Source organism: Hippocampus bargibanti, linkage group LG12 (assembly GCF_051943395.1).
Source record: "Hippocampus bargibanti isolate YZ-2025 linkage group LG12, ASM5194339v1, whole genome shotgun sequence".
Classification (NCBI taxonomy): Eukaryota; Metazoa; Chordata; class Actinopteri; order Syngnathiformes; family Syngnathidae; genus Hippocampus; species Hippocampus bargibanti.
The window spans coordinates 12,925,001-12,952,500 of record NC_142745.1 but is presented as its reverse complement, the minus strand read 5'-3'; the positions used below and the strand labels follow the sequence as shown (position 1 = coordinate 12,952,500).

Below are 27,500 nucleotides of genomic sequence, written 5' to 3'. Positions count from 1 at the left end.
TTACATTGTTATTCGGTGTTTACATTGTCAATAAATGATTTTTATCACAATGCTTAGTGTGAGCTGAGAAAAAGTGAAACAAAATGTTATACTGATTTGTAATTGAAAATTAGTGGTGCGCGTTATACACGTGTGCGCGTTATACTCGAATAAATATGGTATATAGCACTTTAACAACAGCTGAAGCTGGAACAAAGAGCTAACATAGACAAAGGGTAAATGCCGGAAAAACATTGCCAAAGGCCTGGCCAGCGCTTTATTGGCACTCAAGCAAGAAAAAACAAAACCCTAACAAATTCTGGAATAACGGTCCACGTCACACTTTTCAATTCCCGAATAAATTTGCAGCGAATGAGTTAAAGTAAAAAATAATAGCGGTTATTGTGATTTACATGGGACAATTTGAAATTTTCGTTCGGACTTGAGCAAGCATCATGGAATTTACAAAATTGATTTGCTTTCACGGCACAAATAAAATGATTTGGTGGGCCAGATCTGGCCCCCGGGCCTTGACTTTGACACCGTGGGTTGCAGATTTCAAAAAATGGTTAAGGTTAAAAAAAAAACAATACGCTTGCTCGCACTCTCGCTCTATGCGTAAATGTATGAGAATTATGCAATAACAATAATTTTTAGACAATTATGCAACATATTTTGGCATGCAGCCTTTGTCAGATTGACCACTTTTATACCGTGGGAGTCTCATTCCAAATATCGTCCTTGCCCATCGTTATCTCAATCAGAGAACACATTGTCTCCTATTGACATTGACAAAGACAGATTGCTTTGGCAGCTTTGGCTTCTCAAAGCGACAACTTTTCTGCTTGTGGTCCTCAGCTGGTTTACGTTAACCACGCAAACTGCTGTGCTGGGTCCACGCTTCCAGTCCACGAAGCTCAATCCACCTGATGCTGTCAGATCGACTTTGCGGCGGGCATGCCACCTTGTTGCTTGGTTACAGGCCCAAGTGAAGTGGACACAACTGCGACAGCAATGTTGATTGCACCTGACCTCCTTTTCCGCCTCGCCTCAGCTTGAGTGGCTGTTTGGGGTCAGGGCGGGTGTCACTGGCAAACAAACAGGAGACCATCACGTTTGCATAGAACAAACGATATCTCACCAGAAACACTGAAATACCTAATATGGTCTCTTTCGAAACACAGTCGTAAGCACCAAAACTAAAATAAATGGGATGCTACCCAGCCGTTGAAGATGCCTGATATACACTCAAGACATCATGCCCATTCCAGACTGCTTTCCTCATTTCATTTAGTCTTTCATTCTTCTACATGCGATGGCTCGCCAGGTGGAGGTTAACAATTAGATGACCGTTTCCGTTTCCGTTTTGCGTATTTTCACTCTTAATTTTTGGAATAATATGACAAAAAAGGCTGAAGAACTTTGCATACATTGCAACCTGGCCAGCCATTTCTTCATCTGCGGCTCCTTCCAATGTTTCTCATTTTTTTGGAGAAATGTCCATATCACAGCACTGAAGACAGGTCATTTTGACCTGAAGGACACAAAGGTGTGTACAAAAAAATGAGGACAACATGAGGGTTAAAGGACAACCGACGCCTCCGGACAAGTTGTGTCCATAACTTGTAAAATCACTTCAAATGACTTCTACTGAGCATATTTTACAAAGATTCTACCACATATAGCTATATTTTACATTTTAAGACTGAATATTCAGGAAGTCTTGTTTTTGAGTTGGTGACGATACCGACCGTGATGTCACGTAGGTATTGTCACTGACAGAGAAAGCAACACTCAATGCATTTTTGGGTACTTTGTTTGGTCTGAAAACTTCATGTTGATCCGTGTTGGTGGCGAAATTAGAAGGGAAACACATAAATAACGCGATGGTGAATCGTTGTGTGTTGCACCAAGACTATTGTCACAAATTGTCAGCCCATATCCAACGGAGCTTGGGCGCCATCTTGTGCATTTTCTGGGACGCTACATTTCAGTTCAGATGCCTCAAAATTACATGGAATAACTTCTTTAATCGATTGCAAACATTTATGCTTTCCTCTTCAGAACTATTTGAATCATATTCATAACTGGATGAGTAACAAGAAAGGATCTTCTCCGAATCTGAAGCCATTGTTTTGATTCTCGAGCAAGGCAAGACGTCTTGGCGTGACGTCACGAACAAGGACGCGGGACCTTCTGAAACTGAAACTTTCTGAGGTCATTTTGAAGTAGTTTTTGGACACTTTGTCATTTTTATTGGTGTTTTTCATTTGACGAAAAATATCAGCCTGCGTGTTTTGGGTATTTTAGATGCTATAAATCGTTTTTTCTGATGTCAGTTAGGAAACAAAAAAAATGGTGTTGGTTGTCCTTTTAATGTGGTGTGAAACAAAATGGCCTTTATTATTCAATGGCAATATACTGTTGCTACAGTATCTGTATAGGATCTTACATTAGCAGACCTGCTCAAATGTCGTTCGTATTGAATTTGATGTTCTTTGGTTAACACACTCGCTGGGTACTGCTACTAAATAGCACACATTTAGTTCCCTTGCTGGTGCTCTTTAAGTGCTTATCAGACTAACAAGGTTTTCACTGACAGTCAACAATTCCAATGTAATTAGCTCGGTCAGAAAGCCCGCCCGTGTTACAAAATGTAACATGCAGTGATCCAAACAAAGCATTATGTCTGTAAACAGGTGTGGGGAGGGAGAAAAAAAAACAAGACCGCTGTGTGTGATTGATCTGTCAGCATGTCCAGTTCTCCGACAGCACTTTTGACATAGTGACAGGAGGGAAACACCACCTGAAGTCAGAGGAAGTGGTGTTAGATGTTTCTGACAAGGTGAGGGAGGTGTGCAAACACGTTGCCATCGGCCTGTACCCTCGCCTTCCTCCACTTCCTCTGGTTCCATACACCCATGTTCGATCGTTGTTTTAGTGAAGGCGCTGATGAGCTGTAAAACCTCTAGCTGCTAGAAACTCACTCATTGGTTCTGAATCTTTTTGGAGGCACCGAACCCCACCCGTTTCATCTGCTCATTTAACGAACCCTTCTTTCTATGGCTGTGCCCACTAACTGCAGACAAGACTGAGGGGTGGACCTCTGCGGCAGAGGATCCACTGAACCCCCTGAGACTTTCTCACCCCTAGAGTTCAATCAAACCCACTTTAAGAACCCCTGAGACTAGACTCGAGTCTTTCCCGGCTAACTTTTGTTGCAATCTGGTCATTTTAGAAGAGGCCAGAGAACATGTAACCTCTTTACAGGAAGGCCTAGCTCTAGATTCCAACCCAGAACCCAAAAACTGCAAGGCTGAGATTACTCACCACTTGTACACCATGCTACCCTTCCTTTCCGTGTTCATTATTTCACTCAGGATTACTCGCTCTTCCCTTGTTGCTTGGCAACCCTTCAATGCCGATTGAGTGTCACCTCGCGTCTGGCCGCACTTGTGTGATTACAGTCCCTTACTGTTCTCTTAACTGCCGCTGCGCTGACCCTGTGTTGGGCAGAGCACGAGTCTGACAAGAATAAATATACGGTCATGTTAAATGAGTACCTCTGACAGTGTCAATCCACAGCGCCATTTTGTAAAGGCTAACGCAGTTGGATGTCCTTTGACTGAGCGCGTGTATCTTATGGAGTGAACTGTGTGTCTTTTAGACCATCATGATAAGCAGTAGGTGAAGTGACACACTTATAAGAACTGGAAACTAAAATTTTGAAAATAAATAATGTGTTACAATATGATAGATCACTTAAAAGCTTTCTTTTAATGAGATTAATCTGATCCTGGGCACTGCGCAGATCAAAATACAGTACAGAGACCTCAACTTACAAACTTTTCGTCTTACAAATGTCAAATTTATGAAAATTAAACCTTATAATAAGCACTATTTTCATAATACACACCCACCACGGCTGGCGGAGTGATCTTCGGCGGAAGCACATGACCGAACAGCACCAGAGGTTAAGTTACCAACAGTCCTTATGGAAGGTGACTCTCCTTCCATTACAGTCCTCATGTAATGCGCCTCTCTTTCTAAACAGCAATTCCCTTTGACCTTCGACCTCCAACGCCATTCCATCAAGCCATATATGACCATCACAAATGTAAATAAAGTGGCTTTATGATACAATGCAGTGTAAAAGTTGAAAAGTATATTGAATATATATGGAAACCCGGGAACGGATTATTTCCATTTTAATTGTTACCTATGGGAAAATATTTTTTGAGATACACACTTTTCGCCTTACACACTCTCTCTGGGAACCAATTAAGTTCGTAAGTTGAGGTCTCACTGTAGTTGGCCATGAATTTCATCGCTAGGCCTTCAGTAGTGCTACGTCTGAATCAATCCAGACTTAAAAAAAGTGTGGTGTGATTTACTAGAGGGTGCCATTAGCTAAGAACTAAATTACTGACCTTTCATAATTATGTCCATTTCTTCTTGAAAAGTCCATCTTGAAAATGGCTTTAACAGTAAATCTCCAACCAAATCCATTTCTTCTCCTCCTTCAGCCATTGTAGGTTGACAAAACTGCAATTGAATCAACACAACATATTTGTTTATGCGGCTCGCTACTGATACAGTATGGTATGCTCTTGTCACTAGCGGCTTGCGATCATAACAACTCTGACGCTGCCCAGCGCCTTCAGGAAGGTGCTCGTACCCCTTTTGGATTTCCAATCCGAAATCTGATTGGTTAGAGCAACAGTTTGATCGACACATTTGATGCGACGGGGCCCGTATAATTGATTGTGAAGGCGTCCAGGTAGATTTCTGACCCTGGTACCAAATGACGGCTGAAATGTGATTGTTTAAATGCTTAAATACCAAAACACACGTCTGGAAGCAGCGCAACAGGTGAAAAGTAATGAAAGGGAGCTGAAAGACAATTTGGAATTATTTAATAAGGATTAATGGACAAAATATAATTCACGTTGGTTTGTGATTCAGATATTTCTAGGCCAGCAGAGAAGGCCTTGACAGTCTGCCACTGCCAAATCATTCACTGCTGCTATCACTATGCTACCATAAATGATGACATTTGATTCAGTCATCCTGAAATATGTACCCGGTTTTATGATTTTTGGCCCTTAATAATTGGTTCATTGTTTTTTTTTGCCCTTGATAAATGTTTTACAGCAACTCGTCAATTGTGAGCTCCTCCCAAGTCAACTGTGAAAGAGAGTAGGGAAGGAGGAAAAGGTTGGGGCTGCATATTACTATGTATTACAATAGTGGATGGATGCGAATCAATGATATTAACCCCCCCACCCACCCCTTCCGCCTGAGCCCCATCACTCTCTCCCTCGTTGACTAGAGGAAATGCACAATCACCACACGTTGATATTGGTCAAATATAACTATTTTTTTAATCTTAATTCAATCTTTATTCGCCTGCCATATCCATGGGAGCGCCAAGAGTGCAGCAGTCCATGAAATAATAAGCCCATCAGCACAGCACAAATCCATGCAATCACACAAACACGCATACCCGGAAGAGCGCACACAAATTCACCTATACACACACATACACACACACCTATTGGCAAGTAGTCTCACTTGTGTTATGGTAATTCTCTTCACCCAATGCTGTGCGATTAGTCTGTGTCCATGCCAGTGGTCATGCCTTGTAGCATTATTACAGTTGCGACGTATAAACCATTGAGCATTGAGCATCCCGCCATGCTGTTGTCATGAAAGTGAAGGCCTCTACCATCTTTGCGTGACAGCGACAACCCCCTATGCCGCAGTTAATGTATTGATTTGATCAGTAAATAATTTAAAGGACAACCGACGCCCTCGGACAAGTTATGTCAATAATTTGTAAAATCACTTCAAATGACTTCTACTGAGCGTTTTACAAAGATTCCACGGCATATAGCTATATTTTACGTTTTAAGACTTGCGCTGAATATTCAGGAAGTCTTGTTTTTGAGTTGCTGACCATGCCTACCGTGACGTCACGTCTGGAACACCCCTGACCGAGAAAGCGACACACAATGTATTTTGGGTACTTTGTTTGGTCTGAAAACTTCGTGTTGATGGCAAAATTAGAAGGAAAACACATAAATAACGCGATGGTGAATCGTTGTGTGTTGCACCAAGACTAATATTTGAGTCTAGTTGACACAAATTCCCAGCAGCCAAATCAGCCCATTTCCAACAGAGCTTGGGCGCCATCTTGGCCATATTCTGGGACGCTACCTTGCATTCCAGATGCCTCAAATTGACAGGGAAGGACTTCTTTAATCGATTGCAAACATTGACGCTTTCCTCTTCAGAACTATTTGAATCATATTCATAACTAGATGAGTAACAAGAAAGCATCTTCTCCAAATCTGAAGCCATTGTTTTGATTCTAGAGCAAGGCAATGACGTGCTGGCGTGACGTCACGAACAAAGGGGCGGGACCTTCTGAAACTCGCAATTCCGGGGTCATTTTGTTTTGGGACACTTTTACTCATTTTTATTGGTGTTTTTCATTTGACAAAAAATTGCCTGCGTGTTTGGGGTATTTTAGATGCTATAAATGTTTTTCTGATGTCAGTTAGGAAACAAAAAAATGGTGTCGGTTGTCCTTTAAGGGGAAAAAAAATCATGAATTCTAATGAGACTCCCTCACCTCAAAAAATGTACAATCGGCAGAGTATGCCACTGTGTTTATTGCTTGTAAAATGCTTTTCATTTTTCAATACATTATCAGGTTGAGGGACTCCGAATGCCGCCACTTTTAATCTCCTTCCCTTCGGAATGATACGGCATTCGACTGTAGGATTCTTATCTTAATTTTACACCTGCATTTATAGAATCATATGTTAGGCAGATGCCAATATGTGTTTTTTTTTTTGTGAGGAATTTCCCAGCACATACAAATGCAGTTGGAATGGATCAGAGGGTTTTGCAGCAGGATGTTAGAATGATGTACCTGCATTATTATTCTGATTTAGCGATGAGATAGAGTAGAGGATAGATTATGTTACCATGGTAACCTGTTGTGTTCCATATTAAGCCATCTTGTTACCCTAACCCAAAGTCAAACAAAGTGAGTTCAAAGTGTATAAAAAAATATTTTTAACTCATGCAGGCAATACTTCAGTGTTCAAAACTCCAAATTACATTAATTAATGTATGCATTAATTTATATGGTGCATGCAGCAGACATATTGACAAATACCCAAATGACAGACAAAGTTTTCCAGATATAAAATCTAAATATATAAAGGTGTTCCGAATATAAGAAAACGACACTATAAGGCACTACAATAGAGGCTGGGTGCGAGTAGTAGTAGCGAGACCTGTTGTGGCTCAATATTACTTCACATATAAGGCACGCAGGGTCATCTTTTTAAAGAAAATCAAGGCTTTTCGGTGCACCTTATACACAGGAAAATATGGTGTTATTTTACTGCATTGTCATCTGGATTTTTAGTTTTTTTTTGGGCTGCCCTCCATAGTATTATGATATTTCTTATTTTAAAGAAAATATTCAACATTATATCTTTGAAAGGGGAGTAAAAGAAGCTATTTTCATAAAACAGCGAAACCCTTCACTAAATCGCCATGGTGGTGTGAGGTTTCAGAATCAGAATCAGAATCAGAATCATCTTTATTGCCAAGTATGTAGAACACACAAGGAATTTGTTTCCGGTAGAACACGCTGCACTAGTATCGTTGTCAAAAAAACTGCTAAGTGGCACTATACAGTTCCATTTGGATGGTTCGTACAACACACTCCTGAGAGTGTTATCACACAGGCTTAGTTATGCTGATGAGGTGATACCAAAGCAAATGGGGCAGTCAGGCCAGTCGTAGACCATAATCAGTCAGGACAATAAAAGTAATCAGTCAGTACAATAGAAGTAATCAGTGTAGCTTCAGGAAATGGTCCTCTGCTCCCCCAACCTTAGAGCAGGGACCTATCATAGCAGAGGTCTGGTACCGCCACCTCTGGACAGTAGGGATATATATATATATAGGGCCAGAGCTACCAGCAAATTTATAGTTAGCTGACGAAGCCTCTTGGATAAGAAGCGAAACGTCCAACACCTTCAAAGAAATACAGAAGACGGCTGAAGAAACCTTTTCCTCAATATTCTACATTAAAAAAACAAAAATGTCTTCCAGTAAAATTTGCATCAGGGATAAAAATGATTAAGCCAAGTCGGGCTCTTCCCAAAAACTGCCTGGTAAAGAAATATATTCACAAAAAAGATGGACAACCTCATGATTTGAGATTTAATCTATATCAGATTTTCATTTTGGACCATGTTGGAGGGTAGAATCTCTTGGAACACACCCACACTACAGGATAATCGGTCGGGATAAGCTTTCAGAGACATCTGAGAATCATCAGGCCTTTGCTGAACTTTGATTACAAGGGAGGGAAACGCTGAGGTTTGTCCGGTTTGTTCATATGTGTCTGCCCCCCCTCCGAAAGAAGTTCTGACTCATGGTGTAAATAGAACCATTAAAGATGTCGGATATTAAACTGTCGTTCCAGATATGGCTGAGCCGTCCCTGTTAAATGATTTGTAACTTTTAGCGAGCTGACAGCAATACCTCGGGCTGATTGCTGGCATCTAAACGGCCTGTGGCTGATGTTTAGGGCCGAGAGGTTGGGTTCAGTTCAGTTCAGTACCGGTCCAGGTCCATCTGCTTGTCACCTGGCCTTGGCACACAGGTGTTTGGGTAATGACTGGGAAAGAATGGTGTCGCTGGGCTGAAGCTGCGAGGTAATTACTGACCAGAATCCATGCAGAAACAACACATCTGGAGGCCCGAGATCGTGTGTCTTCATCTATTTTATACCATTGTTTAAGGTCTTTTGCGTTCTCATATCAGGTTTTGTTTTTTTCTTGCGGGGGGTACCGATAAAGTGCTGGTCAAACCTCTGGCAATGTTTTTCCCTTCCATGAGGGGACAGCATTTGCTTTTTCTTCATGTTAGCGCTTTGTTATAGCTTTAGCTGTTGTTAAAGCGCTATTTAAATCAATATGTATGTATTGTATTTTGTACAGCCATCCATATAACCTAGGAATTATTTTTTTTCTGATAAAAGTAAGCTGTCTATAGCACAGGTGTCAAAGTCAAGGCCCGGGGGCCAAATCCGGCCCACCACATATTTTTTTTTCATCCAAGAAAATCAAACCACAATAACAGTCATTATTCTTGACTTCAGATTTGAAATCTTGTTTTTCATTAATTTGTTGTGCGCTCCATATGTAATATAAGGAGGGCATTAAACATTCTAATGGCTTCCCCAAATTCATAACGACCCTTGAGAGGAAACCGTAAGTACAATGTTGCCCGCGGCAGAAAATCACTTTGATACTCCTGGTCTGTAGTTTCTTATGCCGAACTGTCCTTGTTAACGCTTTTGTCCATGTTAGCGCTTTGTTACAGATTCAGCTGTTATTAAAGCGCTAGATAAATCAATATGTATGTGTTGTATTGTATTGTATTTTGCACAGCCGGTCCCGTTTAAAGCTCAGATAACTAGATCCATATAACTTAGGATTTAACTCTTTTCTGATGAAAGTAAACAGTCTATAGTTTCTTATGTCGAACTGTGCATGCTAGCGCTTTTGTCCATAGAAGTGCCTTTTTACAGCTTCAGCTGTTGTTAAAGCGCGATATAAATCAATATGTATGTATTGTATTGTGTTTTGTACAGTCGCCCCCATTTCAAGCTCAGAATTAACTCTTTGCTTCTGATGAAAGAAGAGAGTCGACGGTTTTTTACATTGCATTGAATGTTTATGTCGTCCTAAAACTCAATATTCTGTGGTTCTTGCAATTTGAGAGAAAATGACAAAAACCCTGGCACTGGCGTGGACACGTTTGCACATAGTCTGGCAGTGAATGAGTTAAAAAAAAAAAAATCAACTTGAGATGCATTTTCACTTTTCGTATTGTACTTAAAGAGGAAACAAAGCCAGACATACTTCAAGAGTAGCAACGTAAATTGGCGGCCACTTCTCGCTACTGAGAGTAAATGATAGTCGAGTTTTTCGATGAAAAGGTTTCTTCAGCCGTCATCTGTACTTCTTTGCAGGTGTCGGACGTTTCGCTTCTTATCTAAGAGGTTTCGTCAGCTAACTAAAATTAATTTTTAGTTCGCTGACGAAGCCTCTTGGATAGGTAGCGAAACGTCCGACACCTTCAAAGAAGTATAGATGACGGCTGAAGAAACCTTTTCATTGATGGACCACTCCTGTACGACTGAGAGCTTACACAGATGATAGTCGAGTTCTATGTCAGGCCTTGGATGTTCCTCCTCGTGGTTCAATGAATGCTCAAGGAGTTTCTGTGAATGCTCAGACTCGTGGGAAATTAGAGTCAGTTGGCTGCTGTGATATTTTCCCGTTTGATGCAGGTAACAATGACCTAAAATTACAATTTCCTTATAATTAACATTTTCGCCCTTTCAGAATGACTTCCCATTAAAACTCCTTTCTGCTCAATGAGAGATGAACTGACTGCAGAAGTTAATGAAATCCGCTGGGTGTTTCATTTATTTTCCGCCAATTGATACTCTCTTCTATCTCCGGATTGGGGCGCCTCCCACCCGTGAGCCTGTGGCGGCGGATGCGAGGGTCACGTACTTACCATACGTTTCCGTTTTACACCCCGCCGCCTCCAACAAGGAGCCAAATCGCCCATGAATACATGATGCCTCAACGCGCTTTCTCCTCCTTCTCAAATTAAGATTTCGGTTAATTAAAATGATGAGAAAATAGTCATACATGCCGATGGGCTTTCTGGTTCCAGACCTGATTTTTTTTTTTTTTGCACCATGCAGTGATGCCGAGCTATGGAAGTTCTACCTTTGATGTGGCATTCTTTATGATTGAAAATAATTGGATTCTGCCTCCGTCTCGACAGCCGCCCTTCTACGACACGCTTACATTTCAGCCATCTTCACTGTGACTCGGTGTGAACGAATCTTAGTGCTTAGGTTGCTAAATGACATTCATTTTGGAAGTTGGAAACTTTTCATCGGAATTATGTCAATTTACCAAATTGAAGGTTAGTCCTTAACTCATTCACTGCCATTCACAAATGTATTCGTCAATGGATGGCTTTCAACATTTAGCTTGTAATCGACGTGCACATTCCACCATGACGTCCCTGATCCACTGGTGAAAAAGACGCTTTGATCCTCTGCTCTTTCATCTAGAACTGCTTCATGTACCAAAGAGGGTACAGAAAGTGCTTAAGAATGAATGACTCTCTGTGTCTTTGTAAGAATGACAATGACAATAATAATAATAATAATAATAATAAATAATAATACATTTCACTTATAAGCGACCTTTCAAAATTCTCAAGGTCACGTTACAGTAACAGGGTAAGTTTTTCTGTGGGTTTGTGTTGTCGTATTTGTTATTTCATTTATTTATTTATTTTTTGTTCTTTTGACTTCAAGATGGCGCCGCGAGAGTGGCTGTCTTTCCAGCAGCTCATGTATTTTGTTTTTCTACTTTCATTCATTTCATCTTCCTCTCATAACTTTGCTTCTGAGATTAATAAAGGCAAATTCAGTTCAATCCACAATATGACATAGAGCGCCATTCCCGGATTTTCTTTCCACAAGGGGCAGCATTTCCCTTTTCTCCATGTTAGCGCTTTGTTCCAGCTTCAACTGCTGTTAAAGCGCTATATAAACCAATATGTATGTTTTGTATTGTATTTTGGACAGTCACCCTCATTTCAATCTCATATAACTCCAGACTCATATAATTTAGGAACTAACTTTTTTGTCTGATGAAACAAGAGAATCTCATGTTTCTAACGCTGTCTTGAATGTTTATGTAGTCCTAAAACTCAATATTCGTGGGTCTTGAAATTTGAGTGACAATCGCAAAAACCCTGTCACTGGAGTGGACACATTTTGTGCACGTCTGGCAGTGAATGAGTTAATGGACAATTGTAATTTGCAGGCTATTCATATGTATGTGATTCTTCACTTTTCATGCTCTCCTCGTAAGGGTTATTGAGTAAAAATATCTCATACAACGCCGCCAATGATGTCTTGAAAGCACTTAAACCTTTTTCACTGTGTTCAAGCTTAAGTGGCCTCCGCTGTGGTCACTCGAATTTTCACATCTTAGTTTTTTTTCCCCTTTGTCTCTTTTGTCTCCAAATTATCAAAACATTTAATGCTGGGTCTTTTGTGTATTTTTCATCTGTCCAGGTACATCCAAGGCGCATCCTCTCCAAAGGACATGGTCATCATCGTGGATGTGTGAGTATCTCTTTGCCCTTGTCACATAGAAGCCACAAAGAGCGCCAGTGCCACCTGTTGGTCCATGCACAGCCTCCATGCACAGCCTCCATTTTGGGCTGAACTGAGGCCTGAGCTTCCACTTGACTGATTATGAATCATTTCACAATTTTGACAGGGTACAAGGTCATGTGTGACCTGTTTATAACCCACTTGTAGCATGTTTATAACCTGTAAAGTGACCTTGGGAGTTTTGAAAGGTGCTTAGAAATAAAATGTATTATTATTATTATTATTATTATTATTATTATTATTATTATTATTATTATTATTATTCCATGTTGATTGCATGTATGCGCATGTATGATTTTAATATGGTCATAGTGGCCACATTTTGTTCATAATGTGTTTCAAACCTGTTCATCCTATTGAAAACATGTTCTGGCTATAATAATAATAATAATAATAATAATAATAATAATAATACATTTCATGTATAAGCGCCTTTCAAAATTCTCAAGGACACTACAGTCACAGGATATTTTTTCTGCGGGTGAGCAGCGGCAGCCACACGCGACTGCCCATGTCCATAAGTATTTTTCTAATAAATTCTTAACCTGTTAAGCAAACATGCATATAATTTATCAATTGCAATATATTGCAAAGTAATAAAAGGCTCAAATGTACTCTGTAACATGCATATAACATGCTTAAAAATATGTTCTCAGATTTTATCAATCGTTCCTGTGCATGACATGCTTGGATGTTGATGTGTTATTGAAAATGTGTCTAATCTGTTTATCGTGGTTATAACTTGGTCACAAATGTTAATAACATTTATAAATTATTTCGAACCAGTTAATATAGCATGGCTTACATGTTTTTTAAATCATAATTACATTACACCCTGCTTATTACATCTTTTCGCATGTTCACAACTGGTACAAAGGCTCACAACATGTGTGTAACATCTTTTTAACACATTCATAACATTTAACTGTTCATGTCGATCCATCGAACAATCTTAACCTCAATTCTTCTAAAAGGGATTCAAAGTCTTCTAAGTAGCTATCAGCAGCTATAGAGCTATCTAAGTAGCGAACTATCTAGCTAGCTATCTATTGGCTATCTATTAGCTATCTACTAGCTGGCTAGCTAGCTTTCTATCTATTAACTTCCGGGTTGAGTGAACGCTACCGCATGTGGCTGCCACTGCTCACCCACAGAAAAATATATCCTGTGACTGTAAAGTGACCTTGGGAGTTTTGAAAGGCGCTTATAAATAAAATGTATTATTATTATAATTATTATTATTTATTTATGTATTTGTTTGTTTGTTTGTTTGTTTGTTTGTTTGTTTATTGTGCAGGAGTGGGAGTGTCAGCGGACTCACGCTCAAACTGATGAAGACCTCTGTCATCAAGATGCTGGACACACTCTCAGATGACGACTATGTGAACGTAGCCCGAGTATGTCAACACACACACACACACACACACACACACGCAGGAGGAGAAAATATGTGTCGTGTTCATTAAGCTGGTGTTAATGATGCGGGTAAGGAGTAGTAAGCAGGCTGCGCTGGGAGTTTATGTTGCTCCCTGTGGAACCACTGCGCTTTGTCTTGGTTGAATACTTTGCCATACGAGGCCGTGAAAGGCTTTCACGGTGCTTATAAATGGAGCTTTGATCAAGACTAACATATAGGATGTATACTGTATTTGTATTTTTCCTACATACCAGGACACACACGGAGTGGGCTCATTTTGCTGACTGTTTGGACACGTCCGCCAGTAATCCCCCCATAATCCACTGCATTTACCCTCTGTATGATGCTAAATCTGCATAAAATGAGCATATTAATCTTGGGGCGGAAGGGCTTCTGATTCCTGCCGTCTATTAAAAAAAATGCACACACAAATAGGAGAGGCTTAAAGAATAGTGACTTGACTTAAAAAAAAAAAATACGCATCATCATCATCATCATAATACCATATCATAATAATAATAATAATAATACATTTTACTTTCAAGGGCCTTTCAAAGCTCTCAAGGACACTTTACAGTCACAGACAGGCATAAAAAAACAGATACAATAATACATAAAATACAATTATAAATAAAAACAATAAATAAAGCTATGCAGAAAATGCAATTTTAAATAGGTGGGTTTTGACATACATTTCATTTACCTGAAATACTAAATGTAGTCATTGGATTGTTTGAAAAAGTTTCTTTTGATTCCCTGAAAATTTTAGCGATAATTATCGAGTCACTTCCCCCCAAAATGTTTGCAACAGTTGAGCTATATATTGATGCCTAACAGGGCCAATTTAGCCAGTAATTATCAACTGTATTCATGAAAAAAGTGCGTATTTCAACAGTTGATTTATAAATTTGACGTATCCTAAGGGCAAATACGTTCGTAAGAGTAAGGTGTATCGTAAACTGTGCGTATTTCTAGGTTTAATTTTCATAAATTTGATATATATATATATATAATTTATTATTATTATTTTTGCAAAAGACTGAATTGCACATTCGAGCACAGAGATATTGAGATATCGACTCTACAAAAGTAAATGTGGATGCATACAACTAAAGGCTAATTGTCTGGATAAAATGGGGCATATTATATTACCTTGGCCAGGTTTCTCTTTGTTGCTTTGTCACGAGTTGACGTGCACCTGTTCTTTGGCTGCAAAACTGTAATTACCAACCATTACTGCCAACTTGAGAGTCTGCCGGTCGCTGAATTGCCACACGCAGAGACAAATGCTAATTTGGTTTTGTATTTGTGTCTTCCTCTTGCAGTTTAATGATGAAGCCGATGCTGTGGTGCCGTGCTTCAGGACTTTGGTCCAAGCCAACGTGCGCAACAAGAAAATCTTTAAGGAAGCAGTCATGCACATGCAAGCCAAGGGAACCACCGACTATAAATCCGGCTTCACCTTTGCCTTCGAGCAGCTTCTCAATGTAAGTTTGACATGGGTTGGATAAAAATATTTATTTTCCAAAATCATGTTACTATATAAACCAGGGGTGGCCGAACTTTTTTCATTTTAGGGCCACAAACAAAAAAATAATGGAACTATGAAACGGCCACCTCCTCAATTTTTGGAAAGTCGGTCAAGGAAGCAATTACATATCATGTTGGTATTATTTTATTAATTTCATCAGCACTCTAGTGGAGGTGTAAAAGAAAAGAGGTGATGATTTTATGGGGTGGCCTACCGCTTTCTGTCTCGCAGAATAGATCCAGCTTTGCACTTAACAGCAGTTGAATCGCTTTTCCTTATTGAGAACCCTTTAAGGAAAATGTGTAGTTCGGCGAACAATATTCATCCACGTTATGTCTTAAGAAATCAACGTCTAAAACAGATTTAGAGAGGGGCGTTAACACAACTAGTGCAAAGGAAAAGTATAGTCATGACAGATTATATAATGAGATATTGTTAATTTACTATACCCAGTGTGCATTTAGCATGAAAAATATGATAATATAGATCTGATTGGATTGGCCTTTATTAGTCTCGCATTGGAGAATTTTTCATTTCGCAGCAATGAAAGTAAGAGGACAGGAATGAAAGAAGTAGAAAATTAAAATAAAACCCGCTGTCCACACATGCCGGACACACAGGTGCCATCTCCCCCGCCTCCCGAACTCCCCCGCACCCCCCTCTCCCAAACTCCCTCCCCACCCTTTCTCCTCCAAACCTGTATGTTGCCATGCATTCCAGCAGGCTGACACACTAATGAGCTCTGATGGGATGATTGATGAGCACAGTCAAGCAGAGATCAGCTTCTCTTTCTGCTCCTCTACTGGCTTGGTGGCACACTGCCAAGTGTGATCGCCTCAAACACGCGCTCACACCAGACACACACACACACACACAGTTTAAATGCAAGAAATAAAAAGGCCCTTTTTAATGACTGTCGACAGCATCGTTGCTCTTATGACTGGTGGCAGAAGCCCTATCAAATATGTAATTGTGGCGATATTATTTATCATTATTAGGGCCTTGTCAGATGGCTGGCAGGGGTGTCAGCGCCAGATGCCGAACCGGCACAAGACTGGCTGCGACTAAAATCAATGTTGAGAAAAAATAAAATGAAATACAGTGCTTACAAAGAGGGTACTAAAAAATGTAATACATTGATACCTCGGCTTACGAACGCTTTAGCTAACAAACTTTTCGCTAAATCGCGAGAATATATATAGATGGTGAAATTAGAAGGAAAACACATAAATAACGCGATGGTGTTGTGTGTTGCACCAAGACACAACGGAGCTTGGGCGCCATCTTCTGCATTTTCTGGGCGCTACTTTGGAGTCCTGACGGCTCGAATTGATACGGAAGGACTTCTTCAATCGATTGTAAACATGTATGCTTTCCTCTTCAGAACTATTTGAATCATATTCATAACTCGATGAGTAACAAGAAAGCATCTTCTCCGAATCTGAAGCCATTGTTTTGATTCTCGAGCAAGGCAAGATTTCTTGGCGTGATGTTACGAACAAGGGGGCGGGACTTTATGAAAATGCCCAATTTGCAGCTTAATTTTTTTGCAGTTTTAGCACACTTTAAGTCACTTTTATTGGTGTTTTGCATTTGACTAAAAAATATCAGCCTCCGTGTTTTGGGTATTTTAGATGCTATAAAACGTTTTTCTGATGTTGGTTAGGAAACAAAAAAATGGTGTCGGTTGTCCTTTAAGGCTTATTTAGTTGAAAATTATGTTTTATGGGGACCTGGGAACGGATTACTCTCATTTTAATGGTTTCCTATGGGAAATGAATGTTTGGAATACACACTTTTTGACTGACACACACTTTCTGGGAACCAATTAAGTTCGTTAGCTAAGATATCACTGTAATGTTATGAAACATCGTCCCTATAGTTGTGCCTTAACTGCTCACTTGTACCTTTGCATTTCTTTCTTTTTTTTTGTCACAGGAAAGCAGTGCTCCACGGGCCAACTGCAATAAAATGATCATGATGTTTACAGACGGAGGGGAGGATCGGGCGCAAGAAATCTTCGAGAAGTATAACTGGCCCAACAAAACGGTCAGTCCCCCAAAAAGGAATCAAACGTGACCGTGAACACCTCGTGTGTATGCGCTGACCTTGTGCCATCAGCACACCAGTCGATTATTTCTGCGTCTTTGTTGTTTGTGTTTGTCGTTGCTCGTCTCTTTTGTTAACGGCGCCGGTGTTAACAGCCTTGACCCGCTAACTAATTAGCCACTTTGTCACCAAAAGCCTTTGAAAAAATAACAAAAAATACAGCCAATAGTCGGCGGCTGTGTTCCGGGCCTTCCCCCATCTCACGTTTATCCCGCTATCGATTACCATCCACTTGTTCGCTGACAGCTACTGTCATGCAGGGAATAATCTGTATTCCGACAAACACATCGTGATTCTTTGCGAGGCAGCTGTGCAAGTTGCGTCGAGTGGGCTAATCTAATCGTACGCGTCGCATTTGTGTGTTTGTGTTACATGACAGCAAAAGTAACGCCTTCCAATGAGGTGTGATGGATTCACGTTTTTCTTTCTGCACATATTTGAGGCCTGAGTAAAAACACCTCTTGGAATCACTGTTTATTGTGGTTATTACGCTTCTTGAGGGCACCTCAAAATTGCCTGAAAATAAATAAATAAATAATTCCGAGCATTTGTTCCCTGGTGAAAATGGATGTATTTCGATGTGTACCACACATGACATAGTCAAAAAATTAAAATTTCCAAAGAAATTAAATTAAACAATATGAAATTGGGTAGGCATATGATATCAGGCATGGCAGGACACACTATGAAGGACCCATGGCTGAAATTGATCAGAAAGTATTCCATTTTGTTTTGAAGCATTTTGACAGTCGCACCCCAAAGTGAGTATTATTGCTTTTGTAAAGGCCAGTATGTAGTAATAATATTCTAGCATTGTTATCTGACCGCTTTATTAAAATACCTTTACTTCGCAGTTTTTAATTTTGTCTGCGTTTATTTTCAACGGCTTCATCTCCCCATCCCCCCCAGGTGCGTGTGTTCACCTTCTCGGTGGGTCAGCATAATTATGATGTCACCCCGCTGCAGTGGATCGCTTGTGCCAACAAAGGTAAATATGGGGTCATTGTCGATTGAATGTTGTACTGAATATAGGATTTGGCTCTACCTCTAGAGGTTAACGTTAACTATTATTTGTTTGTATATGGGGTGTCTTTGAATGTGTGTGTGTCCCCCCCAAAAAGCTACAATTCTGCTGTATTGATATAATCATGTGTATTAATATTAGTTGTCATCATGTTGGGAGACATACACTGTTCCTTTGACATTATCTTGCTAATATATAATCATCCTTTCATTCCTTTCATCATTTTGCTGCTGTGAAATGTAAATTTCTCCACTGTGAGACTAATAAAGGCAAATCCAATCCAATCCAATATATGTATATACCGTATTTTCCGGTGTATAAGGCGCACCCCCAATGAATGGTGTATTTTCCAACTTTTTCCCGATAAAGATGTGCCAAAGTATAAGACGCACCTTCAATGAATGAAAAAAGTGATCAAAAAATAATCTCTAAATATCTATAAGGCGCTTCAGTAGAGACTGGGGTTAGGTCCAACTTTTACAGGCGGAAATGGAGTCAGACAGTAGTTGTGAGACCTTTTCTTGCTCAATATGACCTCACATATCAGGCGCACCTGCGTATAAGGTGCAGGGTCATCTTTTGAAGTGAATTGGATTGGATTGGATTGGATTGGATTGGATTGGATATGCCTTTATTAGTCTCACAGTGGAGAAATTTACATTTGATGCATTTGGATACGCCTTATACACCGGAAAATACAGTATATCACAGAAAAACTTATCCTGTGACTGTAAAGTGACCTTGAGAGTTTTGAAAGGTGCTTATAAATGAAATGAAATGTATTATTATTATTATTATTATTATTATTATTATTATTATTATTATTGTTAATAGTAAGGTTCTTCGGTACTGATTAATGCAAATGGATACCGATTTAGTACCCAGGCGACCCCTTGAAGCTAAAAGCCAAAAGGAAAAGAAGTATACGATGTTGGTGACCCCTGTTAACAGTTTTATCGCAAAGTAGCAATTTACTTTGCTTCTGCGTAGTGTGAATTGATCATAAATGTGTTGCCCATCAACAATTTTGAATAACAGCTAAGGTTCAACTCTAGTTAGTAGCTTCTTACTGTTCAGTAATGAATAAATCGGGAAATGAAAAGTGCCACAAAGTCGACTTTCTCTCCTTCCAGCTCAGTTATTTTTAAATGTTCTCCTTTAGACATGTCTTATTTGTCTCCGCTCAATCTGAAAGCTCCTTTATGAGGTCTCGGAAAAACTTCAGACATATCTCGTCAGACGTTATTAATTAGCAGGAGCGGCATCTGCCTGTGCGGTGATTAGCTCGTCATCTCCGTGTCAAACTGAGCTGAGTGCCAAGGATTATGACTGCTTTGCTTTTCACCTCCGAAGCTTGCCGCTGAGGTAAAACAATAGCGTCGATACACGTCTCTTATAGAACGTGTCTTCCCCATGTCCTCGGGACTTCATCATTTCAAAAATTCAACTTAAAAGGTAAAGTGAATATATTATTTAGGATCATAACATGCATTGCAAGATATTTCTTGCTTTTATTTGTTTGAATTGTGATTATTATAGCTTACAGTTTATAAAAACCACAACATCAGAGTCTCAGAAAAATTGTAATATCACATGAAATAAACAGTAAACTGGGTTTAATCGATGAAAAGGTTTCTTCAGCCGTCATCTGTACTTCTTTGAAGGTGTCAGATGTTTCGCTTCTTATCCAAGAGGCTTCGTCAGCGAACTAAAATTTTGCTGGTAGCTCTGGCCCTATATATATATTTCCCTACTGTCCCGGAGTGGCGATGCCAGACCTCTGCTATGGTAGGTCCCTGCCCTAAGTTTGGAGGGAGCAGAGGACTATTCCCTGAGCCTACACTGATTACTTCTATTGTCCTGACTGATGATTGTCTACGACTGGCCTGATTGCCCCATTCACTCTGGAATCACCTCATCAGCATGACTAAGCCTATGTGGTAACGATCTAAGAAGTCTGTTGTAAGCATGATCCAAATTAAACCTCACACCACCATGGCGATTTAGTGAAGGGTTTTGCTGTTTTATAAAAATAGCTTATTTTACTCCCCTTTCAAATCATCTATTTTCTTTCGCTAAGATGTCAACCTCACTGTCGTCAAATGAGTGGTTGCTAGCTTTTAGGTGCATAAGTGCTGCAGATTGAGGCCGACTAGTATTATCCCTGCGATGTTGATAAAGTCTTTTTTTGAGAATTTGTTTAGTCTCCCCAATGTATTGCTCTTTACAATCTTAATTGTTCCTACCAGCAAAATTTTAGTTCACTGACAAAGCCTCTTGGATATGAAGCGAAATGTCTTCTCTTTTTGTTTTTTCGAATGTAAACGACGTTAGCACTTGCTAACAAGGCTGGTTACAAAAATATAGCAAGTCGCTGAGAGCCATTTTGACTTTATCCTGTCTCCACTTATTTTTATTCATCTAGCTATCTAGCTATCTGGCCGGGTGTCTAGCTAACTGTCTGGCTAGCTACCTGGCTGGCTATCTAGCTGGCTATCGATTAGCTATATAGCTGGATAGCTAGCTAGCTATTTATTAGCTTGCTAACTTTCTATCTATTTCAGTTACTTCCGGGTTGAATGAATGCTGGCGTGTGTGGCTGCTGCTTCTCTCCCACAGAAAAACTTATCCTGTGACTGTAAAGTGACCTTGAGAGTTTTGAAAGGCGCTTATAAATGAAATGTATTATTATTATTATTATTATTATTATTATTATAGTTTTAAAATTGACATTTGTAGGCTACAATTGTTTTCTGATCAGTTCCCGATTCAGTAACTTGAGCCTGAGGTGTGAATAATACATCCTGTTTTATTTTCAGGTTACTACTTTGAAATCCCATCGATCGGAGCCATCCGAATCAACACCCAGGTGAGATGTACAAGATTACAACATGGCTTTGTAAAACAGAATTCCTGAAAATGACTTTTGAATGGGTTCATTTCCTTCGTTGTTCCCTCAATGCTTACGCTACGGCAATACGCCTCGGGTGCTTTAGAACATTAAGTCTTTTCAAGTGGGTGACTTGACAAGGAAAGTTACGGTGTTTCACATGGCTTATTGAAAGATGTGACTTCTCTTTCATGAAAATGTTTTCTTTCATCGCCCTCACACACACGGTGGGTTCCCTCTCTCTTGCTTGAGGGATGACGAGCTGGCGGAGGCCCTGTGGAGAAGTTCATTGCGGCTCTCGAATTTAACACACAAGCACGCACGCACAACTTTGTCTCTGTCCCTTCAGAGCCACATGAGTCAGAAACTGTTAGCACAGACAAAAAGCTCAAAGATTAATCTTCTTCTTGGAATCGCAGATGCCATTTGTTGACAAATTCTCCGCTGCGCACTTAAATTCACCCAAATAGGATCCAATCAGACTAAAAGTATTTAGTGGCGCAAACTAGAGGCACCACAAAAGTGCTTTTGGATAGCGTGTATTTTAAACATACATTCATGAAAATTCCTGGGGTATGAAATACTACTTTGTGAGCTTCTGGTCACCATTAAGTCACTCACTGACATTCACAAATTTATTCGGGAATTAAAAATATGACATAGAGCGCCATTCCCCAATTTGTTCGTGTTTTGTTTTTTCATGCTTGGGTGCCAATAAAGCGCTGACCATGGTATCTGGCAATGTTTTTTTTTCTTTTCCACAAGGAGGCAGTATTTTCCTTTTTTTACATATTAGCGCTTAGTTCCAGCTTCAGCTGTTGTTAAAGCGCGATATAAACCGATATGTATGTGTTGCATTGTATTTTAACTACAGTGATACCTCCGCTTACGAACGCTTTAGCTCACGAACTTTTTGCCTTACAAACATTAAATTCGCAAGAATTTAATCTTGGCATACAAACTAGTTTTTTGCAGACGAACCAAACCACACAGTGCCATGGTGGCTGGCGGACTAGTTTTCTTCACCCCCTTCTTTGGTTGCAGATGTGGTTTGTTTTATAGCACATTTATTATACATATACAAAAAAATAATGTATATTTTGTCTAGTTTTAAGGCTTATTTAGGAGACTATTATGTTTTATGGGGACCTGGGAACGGATTATTCTCATTTTTAATTGTTTCTTATGGGAAATAAATGTTTGGCACACAAACTTTTTGCCTTACACACACTTTCTGGGAACCAATTAAGTTCGTAAACTGAGGTATCACTGTATTTTTTTTTTCTGATGAAAGAAGAGAGTCTAAGGATCCTAACGCTGTATTGAATGTTTATGTAGTCCTAAAACTCAATATTCTGTGGGTCCTGGAATTGAAAACCCTGGCACTGGAGTGGACTCATTTTTGCATTGTCTGGCAGTGAATGAGTTAACAATGGAAAAACGTATTTTTTTTGTGGGTTATGAGTGTCCATCAATACCTCTTTGAAAGTGCCGATCAAATGTGAGCGTGATCCTCTTTGTAAAAAGGCCGAATTCTTGCCATCTTTGCTCGACGAGACGTCCTGGCATGATGAAAGCAATTATGGAGATAATGGCCTCTAATCACCAAGCAGGGCTGCTGTGACTTTATACGGCTCTGGCTCCTTTGCGTCACAAATTTGCGCTCGCTACCGTTTTTATGCGCCCTAGGTTGTTCTAGCCAGGCGTAAAATTTCAACCTATATGCCATGAAAAGGTCTGGCTGTCACTGTCCTGATGGAATATCTCCCCGTGGCACGTTTAACCAGACTTTTATCGAGCTAATAATAGAATAGATTATGCCCGTCCGCGTCTCGAGGTTCCGCCTATGAAAGAAAACAGTCAGGAGCTTGATGCCGACACGGACGTGTGATTGGTCGCCGGCCCCCACATGTGTACTTCAAGGTTATATATTTAAAGGTCAAAATCTATGTATTATTTTTCCTTCACATTCATTTTACAGTTAGGGTGAGGGGGGTAGTGATTTTAATAATGTTTTTTTTTCTCAATTTACAATGTAGTTTTGATATGCCCCAAAACTACAAATACTGTTTTGGTACGCACCAAAACTATACTTAGGACTATAATATGGTTAAGACCTTCGGCAATGTATGACTGTGAGTATTGTTACACAGTGATACCTCATCTTACGAACTTAATTGGTTCCCAGAAAGTGTGTGTAAGGTGAAACGTTCATCTTTGAAACATTTATTTCCTCTAACAAACCATTAAAAATGAGAATAATCCATTCCCAGTTCCCCATAAAACATAATTGTCTACTAAATAAGCCTTAAAACTACGCAAAATATACCTTATTTTATGTATAATAAATGTGCTATTGTATTGTAATTAAAAAAATAAACTATACTGTATCATGAATTTGTTTTATTTACCTTTGTGATGTTTGACCTTGAGAGTTTTGAAAGGCGCTTATAAATGAAATGTATTATTATTGTATTATTATTACTTTTTGGTCATAATTTGCAACCCCAGGTGCTGAAAACCCATAAAAACAGGAATTTAAAAACAAAAACTAAATACTGTGAAGAAGCAAAAATAATCTAATCACATTTTAAGAAATAATAAAACTTGTGGGTTATATTTCAACTCTTGGGAAAGGTTCTGTGGTTTTATTTTGAACACTTCACCTCAATCCACAATTGCCGTGAGACTTTTGTCACAATGGCAGCATTGGCAAAAGAGCCCCAGGGGGAAAATGGCCCTGGTTGCACGTCATGCCTTTTGACGGCTCTTAATGTGATTTTAACAGCTCCTTCATGATGATGAACTGTAGCCTTGAGTGTCTCGCTGAGGCTTTTTTTTTTCCGTTGCCGATGACCTCCTGCTTTATGTGGCCACCGACTGAGAAGATCTTCTGGTTTCACAGATATTTCAAGGCCTTCTTGTTTCAACGCAAGCTGTGATCTATAAAACTATAGCGTGTGTGTTTTACTGTTGCTGTGTATTTATGGTGTGGTTTCAGGAGTATCTGGATGTCCTTGGACGACCTATGGTGCTGGCTGGGTCCAAGGCCAAGCAGGTGCAGTGGACCAACGTCTACCAGGATGCTTTGGTGAGGGCAAAGCCCAGAGAGACACATTTCCACTGAGTTAATGACGCCGTTGATGGTGGTGGTGGTTTTTGTTTTTTGCTGCATTTTTGTCTCCTGTAGGGTTTGGGCCTAGTCATCACGGGGACCATGCCGGTCTTCAACCTCACTGCTGACAGAACGAGTGCACAGGTACAACTACGTGAGATGACGTTTACTGTATATTGGATCTTCTTCCTGTGTTCTTTCCTTCCTTCATTACTACTTCTTGAGCCTCTTTCCTCGCTACTTCATTTCCTTCCCTTACCTGCCTCCATTATACGCTACTGCTTTCCTACCTAACTGCTTGCTCTCTCTGTCTGTCCGTCTCTCTGTCTCTCTGTCTGTCTGTGTGCCTGCCTGCCTGTCTCTCTCTGTCTGTCTCTCTCACTCTCTCCCTGTCTGTCTGTCTCTCTGTTTTTTTTCTCTCCATGCCTGCCGTCCTGTCTGTCTGTCTCTCTCAGTCTCTCTCCCTCCCTCACTGTCTGGCTGTCTGTCTGTCTCTCTCAGTCTCTCTCTGTCTGTCTGTCTGTCTGCCTGTGTCGGTCTGTCTCTCTCTTTCTGTATCTGTCTCACTCTCTCCCTCCCTGTCTGTCTGTCTCTCTCTATATGGCTCTCTCTCTCTCTGTGTCTCACTCTCTCCCTCCCTCCCTGTCTCTTTCTCCATGCCTGTCTGTCTCTCTATCTCTCTCTCTCTGTCTCTCTGTCATATATAGATATAGATATAGATATAGATATAGATATAGATATAGATATAGATATAGATATAGATGTAGATATGTACAGTGGGACATCGGTTTACGAGCCTCTTGGCTTCTGAACTTTTCAGTTTACGAACCTTACATTTATGAAAATATTACCTTGGCACACTAACTATTTTTCGGAATACACACGGAGCTGCCACAATGAGTGATGTGTCGTTCGTGAACGAGCCCGTTCTCCAAACAAGGAAATGGCAGTTGACTTTTTTTGTCCTCTATTCCCCGACCCCAGTCTTCGGTTAAAGCCACGTGATTGGTCAAGAACCCAGCAGTGTGTGTGTGTGGGGGGGGGGTTAAACATTAAAGAGACAGGCAGACAGAGAGTGAGAAAACACACACACACACGAAAGAGAGAGGACAGAGCTTGAAACAAAAAAAAAAAAAAATTGAAAACATCAAGTAAAATGGTGAGAAAATGGATAGAAAGCAGTGAAATTTGGACCCATTTCAACGTTGATTGTTCAAAAGCAGAGTGTAGAGTCGAAAGTTAAATATCCCATCAATCAGGCTGCACAAATCACCCGCAAAAGTCATCTTTACACTTGATACAAAAAGCTATCAACCCAGCTAAACAGATCACAATTGATGAACTAGGTACAATTATCACAGAGAAAGCACCTACAAGGGATCATTCCTGAAGATGGTGAAAGAAGCCCATGTTCCTCATCAAGTGTTTAATGCTGAGGAAACCGGACACTCCATTCCATCAAGCCATTAACGACCATCACAAAGGTAAATAAAATGACTTTATTGTACATTACAGTTTATTTATTTAATCATAATACGATATCACATTTATTATACATAAAATAAGGTATATTTTGTGTAGTTTTAAGGCTTACAAAGTTAGAAAGTAGAAAATTATGTTTTATGGGGACCTGGGAACAGATTATTCTCATTTAATGGTTTCCTATTGGAAATTAATTTTTGGGATACACACTTCGCCTTACACACTCTGTCTGGGAACCAATTAAATTTGTAAGCCAAGGTCCCACTGTATATTGGATTGGATGTACCTTTATTCGTCTCGCAGTGGAGAAATTTACATTTCACAGCAGCACAGTTATGAAAGGAAGAAAAGTAGAAGAAAAGAAAGAAGTAGGAAAACAAAATACAGGAGCTGCTGGAAAGGCAGCCATTCTCGTGGCGCCATCTTGAAGCAAAAAAAAACCACAAAAATACATATATATATGTATTATATATATATATATTGGATTGGATTTGCCTTTATTAGTTTCACCGTGGAGAAATTTACATTTCACAGCAGCAAAGTGATGAAACGAATGAAAAAAAGAAATACATGAGCTGCTGGAAAGGCAGCCGCTCTCGCGGCGCCGTCTTGAAGTCAAAAGAACAACAAAAAAAAACTAAATAACAAATAATATATATAATATAATTATATATATATATATATATATATATATATATATATATATATATATATATATATATATATATATATATATATATATAATATTTTATGGGTGGATGGATGGATGGAGAGAGAGAGAGAGAGAGAGAGAGAGAGAGAGAGAGAGAGAGAGAGAGAGAGAGATTTTAGGGTATGTATTAAATATAACAAAGCCTTAGTTGCATGTTGACATTGATCGCTTGAACGCTGTGGTGCTTAAGTCCAACAGCGTCTTCAAGAGGTTGTATGTGGAATTGCAAACAACGTTGTGCAGTCACTGTTATCGCCCTAGACTAGACGGCACTTGGAATCCGTCTTTCAGCATCCTTAAGCTCAGTATTTACTTTGAGCTTATCACCGGGGCGTAACGCAGCCGAATAGATAGAAATGATAAAGAGCTAAAGTAGGTGCTAATCAGATCATGGCCCATAGTGACAACTAAGAAGAGCTTCTTCAGGCTAAGTGTAATACTGAATGTGTTCTCCTCCTAAATAGAACCAGCTCATCCTTGGAGTCATGGGCGTGGACATCGCAATCAACGAGATCAAAAAGAAGACACCCACATACCGAGTGAGCATGATGGACACACAAACACTTTAGTCTAAAAATTTAAAGGGTTGAGGCTAAAATGGCACTGTCAACTCCATTTGATCTTGTTGAAATTTGGGAATACCCTACTGTCCATTGTTTAATACTTTTTGCTCAGCTTGCTGTATTAAGTAAAACACAACATAGAACATGGCCATAGTACAGCAAGTTGAACTCAAAACAATCTAAACACTGAAATATGAAATGAAATTTTACCTTGAAAAAGTTACAATTCATTTTAAATTTGTCTGGAAAGCTCATCCAGAATATGCATTATCTCTATCCTTTACTTAGTAACATACCATGTGTGTTTGCACATTGATGATGTCATCACCTCCCACATATTGTTGTCATGCAGCTTGGCGCCAACG

The 27,500-nt window shown here is 39.7% G+C and overlaps 1 protein-coding gene across 2 annotated transcripts in view; it reads left to right on the top strand.

Annotated features, from left to right (window-relative positions):
• The window catches only part of cacna2d2a (calcium voltage-gated channel auxiliary subunit alpha2delta 2a), a 168,277-nt gene that overhangs the window by 122,580 nt on the left and 18,197 nt on the right, over window positions 1-27,500 (top strand). For both annotated transcript variants that reach the window (XM_089009935.1, XM_089009936.1), the window contains exons 9-18: window positions 12,191-12,241; window positions 13,590-13,689; window positions 15,035-15,196; window positions 17,179-17,289; window positions 18,259-18,337; window positions 21,193-21,242; window positions 24,265-24,354; window positions 24,454-24,522; window positions 27,037-27,111; window positions 27,488-27,500. The exon at window positions 27,488-27,500 is cut by the window's right edge and continues 62 nt beyond it. In XM_089009935.1, the coding sequence (XP_088866061.1) occupies window positions 12,191-12,241; window positions 13,590-13,689; window positions 15,035-15,196; window positions 17,179-17,289; window positions 18,259-18,337; window positions 21,193-21,242; window positions 24,265-24,354; window positions 24,454-24,522; window positions 27,037-27,111; window positions 27,488-27,500 (800 nt within the window). The remainder of the gene's footprint in view (window positions 1-12,190; window positions 12,242-13,589; window positions 13,690-15,034; window positions 15,197-17,178; window positions 17,290-18,258; window positions 18,338-21,192; window positions 21,243-24,264; window positions 24,355-24,453; window positions 24,523-27,036; window positions 27,112-27,487) is intronic.